Consider the following 12,389-nt stretch of genomic DNA (forward strand, 5'->3'; position numbering starts at 1 on the left):
TATGTGGCTGACTGCACTCAGTGAAGCTTCTTGGACTTGATGCTGCTGAAGGTTCTGTAAAGGTTGAGTCACCTCCACCAAATACACATTTTAAGGGCCTGCTTGACGTTAACCAAAATGCTAGCCTCACTAAGTTTGTCGAGCTTACATAAATGCAACTCGCTCTGGGCTTTTTAATAGACACGCATGCTCTTTGTGTAGGGTAGGGAGATAATGAACAGGCAAGGTGATTACCGTAACTAGCAGATGTTATCTCAACTTTAGGGGGGAGATCAGTTGAAATGTTGTAATTGTACTGTCAAGCTGCTAAAAACAACCCCAGCCCCCTTCTTTGCCAAGTCACACACACACACATGAACACGCACACATACATACCTCCCGTCCTCCTGCAGACACTTCAAAATTAAATTCTTCAACGTCCTCCACTCCTTTAGGAGTCACCCCTTTTTGAGGCAGATATGCAAGCATCAAAGAGACATCCAGCAGCAATTGGAGTGCCTCAGGGCTTGCACGTGCTCCAGTAGTAAAAACTAACAAACTTGTCTTTTATCATTAAATAAAACTGAATTAACGTCATACCTAATTTAGTTGATTCATCTTTAGTTTTTTTGTGTTTTCTGTCAATCGTTTAGTGGCTTAAGTTGCTTTTAAAGGTTATTTCAGAAAAAAACACCCATCAAATTAAAACTCTTTAAATGTAATTATACTGTTCTTTAGGCATTTAAACAATGCGCAGTGGTTTGCCGGAGACGAATATGTACAGGACGCTGTCTAGGCAACAATGCACAGCCAACGTCCCCCCAACAGTTCAAAGGAGACGCTCTCCCTAAACATTATCACATAATTTGGGACAGCTGTCAGCTTGTAAATAAGTGATGTAGAAGCCTTTTGTGTGATGGGGCACAGGTTGGAGACAGGCGTCTTTGCTCTGCCGGCATGAGCCGCTGAAGACAAAGGCAGGAGACAGAGTGTCTAACCTTTGATTCTTCTGAGGACTCAGCCGCCTTGTATGAGGGCAGGACGCATCAGCCACAATCATGCCCCCAATGTGGGGATGTCAGGAACAATAGAATCACTCTCACGCAGTTGGTCTGAACAACCCATCTCGACTGCAATTGGATTAGCAAGTATCCAACCACCACATGTTAGCCTAATTGACATTAAAGTGAAATTTGAGAACAATAAGGCCCTAACCCTAATCTCCTATGTCCTGTTAAATGGCATACTGCTTCTCAGAAAACAAAACAACAACAAAAAACTTCCTATGTTGTTTTAAAAAGATGCAGAAGCAGTTTTTCTGCTGGTTTTTGCTCTTCCTTTGATGAGCTGCAATCCATTGAAAGCTGGCGAGATACCAGATAACAAGCCAAACATTCTTTTATTTGGCAAAGACAAAACAGAGAGATTTCTGTGCTCGTCTCTTTTGTTTTAGTAAAAAGTGATTACACCGCAATTAACGTGCCACGGGGAGAAATTTCAGCCTCATGTTTAAATCCAAATTACAAAAGTAATGGGAGATTTAAGGTCAGATTGTAGTTTTTATTAACTCCTTTTTGTTTCTATTACATATACTTTACAATGACGTTTTTACCTTTATGATTTTGTTTTGAGGGCCTTTTCAAAATAATCAGATTGATGTCGAACGTCTTAATTAAAGCCAATACAATTCACCATTGTAACAAATTCACTCAGTGCTCTAATTTATGCAAGTACACAAAGGATGCATCATTTGATATTACTGAATGTGTTACTGGAAGCAATTCATATTTTTGTTTATTTTTTTCTATATATAATATGAAAGCAATAAATATTACCAGTAAATAAACTTTACTTTTTAGAGTTTTTACTATTTTTCAACAAAACAAAACAAACAAACAAACAAAACCTTATACAATCTAATGTACATTATGAAAAGTTGTACAGCTTTTTTATGTTTAAAATAAGGATTTATTTTTATTTATTTATTTTTAATATGTAGATATAAATATATATTTTGTCAAAATATATGATATAGTCAAAGAAAAAAAGTGAGACAAACATACATCTCATAAAAGTTATAAATAAGGGTCCAAGTGAACATTTTTGGGAGTAAAGACCTTCCGATTTGTTAGCGCCCGTGTTGCTTTTTTCAGTGCCGCAGTCCAAGCCCACACTTTAGTACGTCTGTGCGTTAGCGGCAGCCGCAGCCCTCCACTACCATTTCCTGGTAGTTTTTAAGGACCACCTTGTCATGTTCATCTAGGTAGAGCATGGAGATCGCGCTGAGCTCTGTTGGCACACAGCAGGCCTTGGGAATATTGTTGTTCACAGAGTTCACCAGTGTCTGAACAATGGCGTGGTTGGTTGAATTCAGATGATCTGCCAGAGGAAAGGGGCATTCCCCGTGGCAGTAATAGGCCTGGTAACCAGGAGGCGCCACTATCCAGTCATTCCAGCCTACATCGCTGAAGTCCACGTACAGCGCATGGCGCCGGCAGTTGCGGTTGCGTTTACGGCCCCGCTGTCTCGGGCTGCGCTTGGTCCGGCGAGTCAGCGGATGACCCTTTCCGTCGTGACCAAAGGTTACCAGGAGGGGGCGTAGCTGCTCCCAGTCTTCACCGGGCTCTTGGTGCAGCGAGCGGCTAATGCGAACGTGTCGGCCCTGGTGGCGTGGAGTCTGGTTGAGGTGCAGAACCTCCACAGCCAGCCCGTAATTGGGAAGTCGTTCACGAGCCCAGCGCAGCACGGCGGGGCTGACGTCAAAGCTCTCCCAGCGCGACGCGTTGTGGCGCACGAGCCGCGTATCCAGTAGCTGTGTGATAAGCTGCCCGGGTCGGGGGGCTTTGAGCACCTCGTACACGTTTATTCGGTGAAGTGCCTGGTCGTCTGAGATGGCATCAGCAATGGCCTCATCAATCTGATGACGGTAGAGCCTCAGTTCTGCGGAAGACAGAAGCTCGTCCTCTGGGATGCTGCTGAGGTTAAACATAAAACGAATGGGCATGGGTCCTCTGTCATCCAGCTCATGTAGCTGCTCCATGTGCTCTGAAATACAGCAAAAAAAAAAATATTTACTGCAAGCTTAACTAAGAAACTCAATAATTTTGAGACTATGTAAAATAGACTTATACATCCTGAGCAAGGGCAAAAATAGCAAGGGTACAAAATATGTGCAATATCCTGATTCAAAATTGCACAAGTTTACACTCATTTCCTCAGTTAAACAGCAGAATGTTTACTTTTATATGTTATCAAAAGTCACTACATGTTTGACTACCAAGATTTACATTTTATACTTTTTCTGTAATATTTATATCAGTATCAGTGAGTTCTAGCATAATCCTGTTATTGCCAGTTGCCAGTTGCCAATGACAGGATGAAATGAATGTTACTAGGTTTTGAAGCTAGGGTAGGCAGCACTTTTCCAGCATCTTTCTGCAAAGTAACCACAATAAGCAGACAGAATGCGATTTTTCTTCAGACAAATGCATGTTCTTCAACAAAATGCGAAGTTGTAAAGTTAAAGAGTGAGGCACCTTGACAGCTCTTTGAAAAGCGCATGTGGCATCAAAGTGTCACTTTAGGGTGCAAAGATTTCCGAGTTTGGTTCCCACCACATCAGTCTTTCAATGTTTTTGGTGATTTTGTTTGGTGGATCTTTGTTGTTTAGTGTCACTACTAAACCTACGAGGAATCCCTGAGAGTCAAAGGATGTGATAGCAGAGTTTGGCGAGTCACATCTTTCTAACCTGCTCAGGTAAGGTAACGTTGTATGAAGACAGCAGTGATAACAGTGGTAGTATGTCGGAGATGAATGGGTTAGAAAAGGCTTTCACGTTTAACAAAAGGGTTTGACGTGTCAGTTAAATATTACTCAGCGGAAAGTGCTGTGCTTATCTGTTGGGAACGCACTTAGGATGGAGAGTGAGACCTGCAGGATAGCAGTGCATTGTAGTTTTTTGTCTTTGCTTTTTCAGGTTTATGCCGACTGCAGTTTAAATGACTGATCAATATTAGTATGCCTTAAGCATCTTATGTGTTTTTCTTTTAATGGCACTCTGTGCAGCAAACTCAGAGAAAGTTAAACATGAAGAACTCTGGTGAATATCTTTGTGGCTGCCATGGCTCAGGCGGTAAAGTAAGATTGTCCACTAACCACAGGGTTGAACGGTTTGTTCTGATCCCAGCCTGTTGCTGGATGCGTGTGCAGAAGGGCTGCAGCAACTTTCAGCAATTACAATGCAATTTCTCCAGAAATTGTTTATCCTGGATTTATCTAACCAAATAATATGCTCCCAAAATCATCACTGCGATATGCACCAAGTTCAGTCTTGGAGATCTGTGCTGGAGAGCCAGCAAGGTTGTTGTTTTGTTCTTTTTTTGTTTTTTACTGGCATGCATCATTTCTCTGGACAAGTCTGATGCTAGATTGTGCAAGCAGCTCTCTGTCCCTGGTGTCATTTTAGGAGGTGGGCACTGTGGCTGTAGCGGTGGTTTATAGCCCCTAATTACGAACGTTTAAGTGTGTTTGTGAAGTCTCACAATCATATTTTTTCAATTCTTCTGGCAATTCTTTTTTCATATAGAGGCTCAAACAGACAGTAAATACATGCAGCCTAATTGGAAATCACAAGTATACTCATTTTTTGTTTCGGGTATTAGGTTTATCAGTGATCACAGGTGTGTATTGTACTTCAGCTGTATTATTTAGGATTTTTTGGAATTATTTTGACTCATCACATTTAAAGGATTTTGAACAGGGGTGCACTCAGTTTTTTTTTGTATACTGTGCAAGCATTGTATGCTTTCTTAAAAATGATTAGATATAAAATCATTTCTTTGTATAAAGATATCATTTTGTACACTGGAAATATGTTTACTTTGAAAGGCCTCCAGGGTATTCAAGAATATAAATGTATATCGTCCGTGTTTTCTTATCTATCTTTAAGGATTATCCTGCCCTTCTTTCAATGCCTTTCTCTGAGCACTTTGCTGAAACATGCATTACAAGGAGGGTGGTGATTAACGTACCACAGCTACAGTATAAACACAGTGGAGGCTCCCTATTCCACGCACAGTCTGCAGATTTCTGGCAAGATCATCATTGTTGGGGAAAGGAATGTTGTGTCTACTATTTTCCTGCTCAATCCACCCCTGTTATTTCACACCCAGGCCCTAATCTTACCCAGGTGGTTCTCATTATTAAAACCTGCTGTGTTTTTGATTAGCTCTGCAGTTTATTCACTTAAGACATTTATCATTTTCATCATGAATAATCATTAAGGAGTCAGACAGTACAGGAGAATCTCATTTATCTGAAGCCGGTGGGAAAGGAGGTGTTGCGAGAAGACGCGGTGCGTATTCAAATCCTCAACCAAATCAGATTTGAAGTGGGCACTAACACACTTCGTAACTTATGTAAAACAAAGAGATGCCATCAATTAGACCCAGTCAATAAACGTGCCATCTGAATTCAAGGTTAGAGGTTACACAGTTTAACCTGCCTATAAACATGTCTCTTCACATAATCATCCATCTGCTGCAGGCTGCAGTGCCTCCCTATGTTTTGGACAGATCATTTAACTGAGTCATACCATCACACAATGGCGCTGCCATGAAAGCGAGAACTGCCACTCTTAAGGCTTCAGAGCATATTATTAACATAGTTTAGTAAATCAGAAGAAGGGTAAATGCTTGTAGAGGAGTAGAAACCGATGCACAAGCACACATGTGCGCGTGTTCACATTGCATCATATGCAGAAGTTCCTGTACTAGCGGTGGTGCGCTTCCTTTTCTTGCTAGCCTTGCTACGCTACCATTTGAGTTCATGTGGCCGTGCGCTACCTTAGCAACACGTCTGGCAAGGCTGACTCATCCCTCCTTCCTCACTCCCCTCTCTATCCATAAATTATTCCCAGTTTTCTCAGTTATCCATGGTACAATTGAGTTCCTTGCTGACTAACAGTGATACATCATTTTCTTTCTTTTCCAAACACATTATCTTTTCAAACTAAGCTTACGTTTCACAGATCACTCAAACTGGACTTTCTCCAAGCCCAGAGAAACCTCTGCATTTGATACTAAAACGGATCAGTCACAATAAACAGAAACCCTTCTAATGTTCCACTCTGTCTATCACACCAGCTTTTTGAGGCCATTTTTCCATCTCGCCAAAGAGTTGCGAGCATCTGCTCTCAGCACCCACATTGTTGGCAGTAGGGGCTTTATTTAGAAGTCTGCAGAGTAGCATTAAAGATAATTGTACGTTGAAGAAGGTCCTTCTAAAAGAGCCCTCCATATAAACTGGAGACATGAGAGAGGAGCACACTACAATTCCCGTCCAAGAACGGGCTTTTTAAAGCCGTGTTCTCCTGGGTGGGGTGAGAAGTGTAAGTCAGTAATATGGAGGTATGCTTTTACTTCAGCTGCTAACCAAACACACAGAGCTTTGTCAAATTAGGCTCTTGAGAGCTTGTCTAGCAGATTTTTTTTTTGCCCCTCTGTAGACAGTGTTTGGTGACCACATCCTTAGATTCCTTGGTTATGGTGAGATGGGTGGAGCACTCTTACAATCATGTTTCAAGGGATGTCGGAAATGTGCTTTTTTTAAAACCCCGAATACTAAGCAAACCTCACCCATGCCAGCGCACTGCATTACCACCAAAACTATTGGAATGCTTGGCAACAGCGACCTTGCTGTAAGAGTGGTGTAATGGTTTGTGTGCTGACACTTGTATTTATCATCTCTCCTCCTACTAATGACATTCCTTCTTTCAGTTTTGTGCTCCTTAAAATTGTTTTTCTGGAGTTCATGTGTTTGCTTACCTTCATGGTGGAAGCCCCTCACAGTGTTGGCCCGACTGGCTGACCTTTCTGGGTACTCAAAAGCAATGTCGTGCGCTCCGGCCTCCTCAGCCTCACCCGACTGTAGCCGATAAAGGTCCAGCAGGTAGCGGGGCACAGTGGCTGAACGACTGGGCCGCGGCCGCCTTTTGAGGCCGAACATATGCAGCAGTGTGGCCTCAAAGTCCCGCAACAGTTCATGGCTTTGAGCGGCCGAACGACCCTGCAGGCCAGGTACTTTCTTTTTTCCTTCTTCAGGTATCAGACTAGCATGGTTGCTCTCTCCCAGCAGGACTTGGCATATTAAAATGACCATCAGCATTCGATTACCAGGAATCATGATGTCTCTGGTGAGAGCAGCAGATGGAACAGGAAGATAAATGATTAAAAAAAGGGCTAAATAGAGCAGATATAAAGGCAGCTATAAGATTTGTCTTACCCTCCATCCAAAACACCATTATTTTCTCTTGTATAAATGTTCCCACTAAAGGCAGACTAATTAGTTTCAATAGTCCAGTCTGCCTTGTTTACAGTAAAGTAGTCTCCGATCAGATAGACCATTTAGAGTTTATCTTTATCCTCCAAAGGTAAACAGCTAGCTCAAGAACCCATCTTTTTTTTTTTTGAATGGAATCTCAGGGCCATTCCTCCCCACTATCTCCCTTCCTCCTTGTCTCCTCCACTATAATTAGACAAATAAAAGAGGCAGCCCTGGGGTCTAAGCAAATTCTTAACTTGATAAAAAGTCTCGGTCTTAAGACATTCTGCTCAAACAAACCATGGCCCAAACCTGGGACATTGTGCCACACACTTATAAGAAAAAGCTCTTCCTCAGGCACGTGGCTCGCCCAACACCCCTTAGGGACCTTCAGTCCAAGTCTGGATAGACGCCACATAAATGAGTGAGTCAGCAGACAGAGAGAAGGGAGATGCAAGATTTAGCAGCGTGTCACATGCCGCAAATTTAAATGGCATGGCCCACTTACTTACCGACAGAAAATAAAGCATGGGGAAACAGTCCATGTTTGTTGGGAGCAGGCAATGGACCCGTTCTTCTAGGAAATGTCAGGTGGCGTTGGGTGGCTGCAGGAGAACTTTGAAGTGACCCTGTTCCTGAAAGATGAAGGCAAAAAACACAGGGATATTGTGAACTGACACTTGCAAACACTTGAGGTTGTTACATGGCATTTCTTCAAAGAGTAGCACAGGAGCTTGTGTATGTGTGTGTTTATTGGTGAGAGAGAGACCCAGTGTCTCTTTAAGGCTTATCATTTTGGCTGGTGGGTAAGCTAGCTATTTGCTGTAAGTGGAATGTAAGTAGGCATGTGCTACAACACAGACAGCAGATACCTAATGCTTGACACCCACCTTGGTAAGAAAATACAACTTATTCAATGCTTACATCTATTTCAGAGACACCCATTTGAAAAGCAGCTTCCTACTTTACATTAATGACAAGCTAAAAATCTGATTAGCGCCAGGTTCAACAGAAAAACGTCAGAACCCACAGAGCACAAAACAAGTCTGATCACAATTAGCAAACTCTTTATTCAAGATAAGAGGGCTGTTGGTTTACTAAAACTGAAAACCCACTCAGCCTTTACCCCTCCAAGCGACTGAGTTGACCTATTTTAGACAAGGAACTAAACAGATTCTTCTTAGAAGAGCTTCTCTTCCATTTTAGAGCTCGCATGGGTTGTGACTCTGATGGCAGGACTTCTCTACTTTGATAACACTGTACATACAGTAGTACATTCACCACTGATGTACGCATGATATACTGAGCAGAATGTGCTTCTAGAAGACTAATTTAAAAATATATATATATAACACTTCCACACACAAAAAAGAACCACTTTCCAAAAAGGGAAAAGTCAGAGCTTTAACAGGCAGGTTTAACAAGAACAACATGGATCAAATGATTCAGTTTGTACACCTCATTTGAAGTGTTAAGTGCTGCTGAATCGCACTAACAAGGTTACTGAATTTTAAGTGACCACAACAACAGCATCATGGAACAAACACTCCAAAGTGACACAAGGCTTCGGTCATCATTTGGATCTTGTTCCACTGGAGCACAACCAAGAATTACTGCACAGTGAGGAAGCATATTAGCTCACACTCTATCTGCGTGTGTGTGCGTGTGTCACATACAGTTTGTGTTTTTCAGCTTGCTAGCATGCCTGGCTTCATATCTATGTGATTAACTTGCCTCCTGCATGCCTCACTATACATGCAATCTAGGATCTATTTCCCTAACGGTATTAGACTTTGACCTCGGTTTGACCCTCCTTTTCTCGGTCATGACACAAGATCCACTGTGCAAGAAGAGAGGGTGACATGCAGTGTGCGCGCGCACGACTGCAAAACGCAGCGCATGCATTGACGTGCGTGTCCGCATAAGTGTGTGCCACCATTTGCATGTTCGTGAGAACTGCAGCAAAAAGAGTGAGGAGGATTCAGAACATGATCAGCTCTATTACCCATGGGGTGAGGGGATAAATGTGTGTGTGTGTGAGAGAGTCTGTGTGTGTGTACATCTCTGACAACAAACGTTCATTGTACAGAGAGGGCCTCTCCCATGATTACAGGGATTCATAGCACTCAAAAACACTGACCATACAGAACATCTTGTAACTGTAACCAGCCACTGACAAAGCTGCAGGCTAAAACAGACAGACACTCAAAATGGTGCGATGATGATGAAAGAAGATGTAAGGCAGACAGGGAGTAACGCTCAGCTCTGTGTCTCTCAAGCCAGTGTGCTCGTGTTTACTGGCCTGTTTTCACCAAGAGCGATAAGAAATAGTTTTACACCAAATTCTTAAAAAAACAACAACAGCAGCAAAAAAATCGCCACCCACACCTCTGCACTCATCATAAACGTGCAGTCATTTATTGCCCTCTCAATCAAACAAACGAAAACAACATGAGATTATAAAACAAAGCTGGACACACAGAAAAGCTTTCCACTAAGTGACAGAAATACATTTTGCAGCAACCGTTGCAGACCAGGCTGCAATTAGGCTGCAGCAGTCAAACTGCCCTTGGCTTTGCTTGATCCCCCTTGGCCTCTCTCATTCGTTCTCTCTCTCTCTCTCTCTCTCTGTCTCTCTCTGACCAGAGATAATGTGATCAGACTATGCACATGGCTCTTCAGATGTGTTTCCTGAGGAATTTGACAGTGATGGTGGGAGGGAGGATGGGAATGAGGGAGGGAGAGAGGGAGGAGAGCAACAGGTCACTGTGGAACAGTGATTTTATCATTTTAGTCACAGGGTTCTACTTATTGATTGATCAGTGGCAATGTCTATGCTTAATTCCGGTTGCTGCCTGTATAATTAGAAGACATTTATGTATTTGAATGGTAGTCCCAAAATAATGCCATGTTCTTGGAATGAGCAATAGGTAAAGAAAACACACACAACCCCAAATGTCAAACACTTTTTCTTTTTTTTTCTTGTCTTTTTTTTTTTTTTTGCTTTGTAGTAACCAAATTAACAAAGCTAAATAATAATATTTAACCAGTCAGCCTAAGAAAATTCTATATTTTATGTGCAGGTTGGGATATTTTTTAAATTTCTCAAGCTCGAAATTACAACATACAATGATGTTTCTCTGGCATTATAAACAAAAGGCAAAAAGTCTGAGGGAAAAGATGAGGTGTGTGGGATTTTTTGATGTATCCTGTCGGGTTTTTTTCCTTTTATTGAAAAATAAAGGGGAAAGTGTCAATGGCACGTTTTTTCTTTTAAATTAAAAAAAAAAAGTGTGTTGTTAATTGTGCGTTAATAACGGAAAACCCAGAACAATCAGACGGAGGCTGACAAGGAAAATGACCGAAAAAAATTAAAGCCATCACCAGAAGTGACATGTGACTTCTTTATATATAATATATATATATATATATATATATATATATATATATATCATATATATATATATATATATATATATATATATATATATATATATATATATATATATATATAAAAGTAATTCTAAAATTAATTTATTTGGCCATTCTGCTCCTCTGCAGTTCACGAGATGAATTTGAGTTGCAAACTAAACTGAGTGCCAAGGAGACCGGGCGTCCGCAGGCCGCAATTTTCCCTGCTGCAGTTTTACCGGATTAAATGACAGGATTTATCTTTACAACGACTTGTTGCAAACAGATGAAAAACACGTGAGTGGACAACAAACCGGACTCACATCTGCAAGACTCTGCAGCTGTAATGTATTAGCATTTCATGTTTTCGCAAGCATTATGTCATTACTGGACATCAGCTCGGTCACCTGGCGCAATTATGCGTCAATTATTGTTCAAAACCCGTGCGGTAAAATGAAATGAACTTCATCTTTTGCGAGAAACCCCCCAACTTATTTTCATTATCGCTCATCTCTGATCTGTCAACCTCCATCGTTCATACGAGCCTTCATACTTGGATGACAAGAAGCAGTTACAGATGTTTAATCAGTGTTAAACTGAATTATAAAATGCATACACGTGCGCAACGCTGGCGATTTCAATGAAAGACATAAAAAAACAGAACAGCAAAATCTGACGCTGTGTTTGGACATGACCTCATCTTGATTTGTCATCGGCTCAAGTCTCGGGCACAATAACCTGTTACTTGTTTGGCCATGATCACAGCGCCATTCGTTCCAAAATGCACTTTTATATCGGTTTTTGAATGAGTTCCGCGCGCTGTGAGTGTTTTTTATGCCCATTTATTCTCGCGCATTTATCCCGGAACGGTGTTTAAACTCTCAGCGGAGTCGCTTAAATGCGCACAAAGGAGAGACCCAAACTTAAAGTAACAACACTTCAGCGAGAGCCTCTCTTGCTCAAAGATGTGTGTGTCTGTATGTTGTTGCTGTTGTTGTTGTTGTTTTTTTTTTAAGTTTCGCTGTTGACTCTTTGATGTGTGTAGTCTAAATGTGTCGTTTGGTGAGCGCTTACCATCAGTAGAGGTACAGGTATCCTCGAATGAAGTGAATATGAAAGGGAAGGTGTAAGGCAGTCCAGGCGTAACGCCGAAAAAAAGCCGAAATGTGCCTTAAAGGAGAAATTATGCGCCTTTTTGGCTCATTAATCCTTTAGCGACACCTCAGAACGGACAAGAGGAGTGAAGGCCGGCGCTCGGGCTCTGCAGCGGGGCTTCTTATTCGTCTCCAGTGCGGCTCACTAGGGCGATCGGCGCGCAGGACTGCAGGCTTTCAAATGATCCAGCATCTATGGCCCCTTGCAGTTTTTATGTGTCCGCCCAATTTACCCTCTCTGCCTCCTCCTTCCTCCACGACCCCCACCTCCCTCATCTGTCTCAAACACCTTGGATAACCCCCCCCTTCTCTCCTCCTCCTCCTCCTCCACTTTAAATAAAGACAACTCACTGCGCTTTTCCCCCCTTTTCACTATGTGAAACTTTGCATTTTGTCTTTAAATAACGCCCAGCGGGTCAAATGCCCGGTAAGTCTCCATATGCAACGTGTTAGTGACCTAACCTAAAATAAATAAATAAATAAACGCCTTGCGTACCTGCAGATGTAAACAACTGGTCTACTTT

At 41.9% G+C, this 12,389-nt stretch overlaps 1 protein-coding gene across 1 annotated transcript; it reads right to left on the bottom strand.

The window, feature by feature from the left end:
• Positions 1–1,826: 1,826 nt before the first annotated feature.
• bmp4 (bone morphogenetic protein 4) lies at positions 1,827–12,083 on the bottom strand. Its single transcript, XM_026152662.2, has 4 exons — positions 11,786–12,083; positions 7,813–7,935; positions 6,805–7,169; positions 1,827–3,024 (listed from the first exon to the last, which is right to left on the bottom strand). Exons 3-4 carry the CDS (start codon positions 7,160–7,162, stop codon positions 2,171–2,173), a joined length of 1,212 nt encoding a protein of 403 aa, XP_026008447.1. The 5' UTR covers positions 7,163–7,169; positions 7,813–7,935; positions 11,786–12,083; the 3' UTR covers positions 1,827–2,170.
• Positions 12,084–12,389: the final 306 nt, after the last annotated feature.

This window comes from Astatotilapia calliptera, chromosome 19 (genome assembly GCF_964374335.1).
Source record: "Astatotilapia calliptera chromosome 19, fAstCal68.1, whole genome shotgun sequence".
Classification (NCBI taxonomy): Eukaryota; Metazoa; Chordata; class Actinopteri; order Cichliformes; family Cichlidae; genus Astatotilapia; species Astatotilapia calliptera.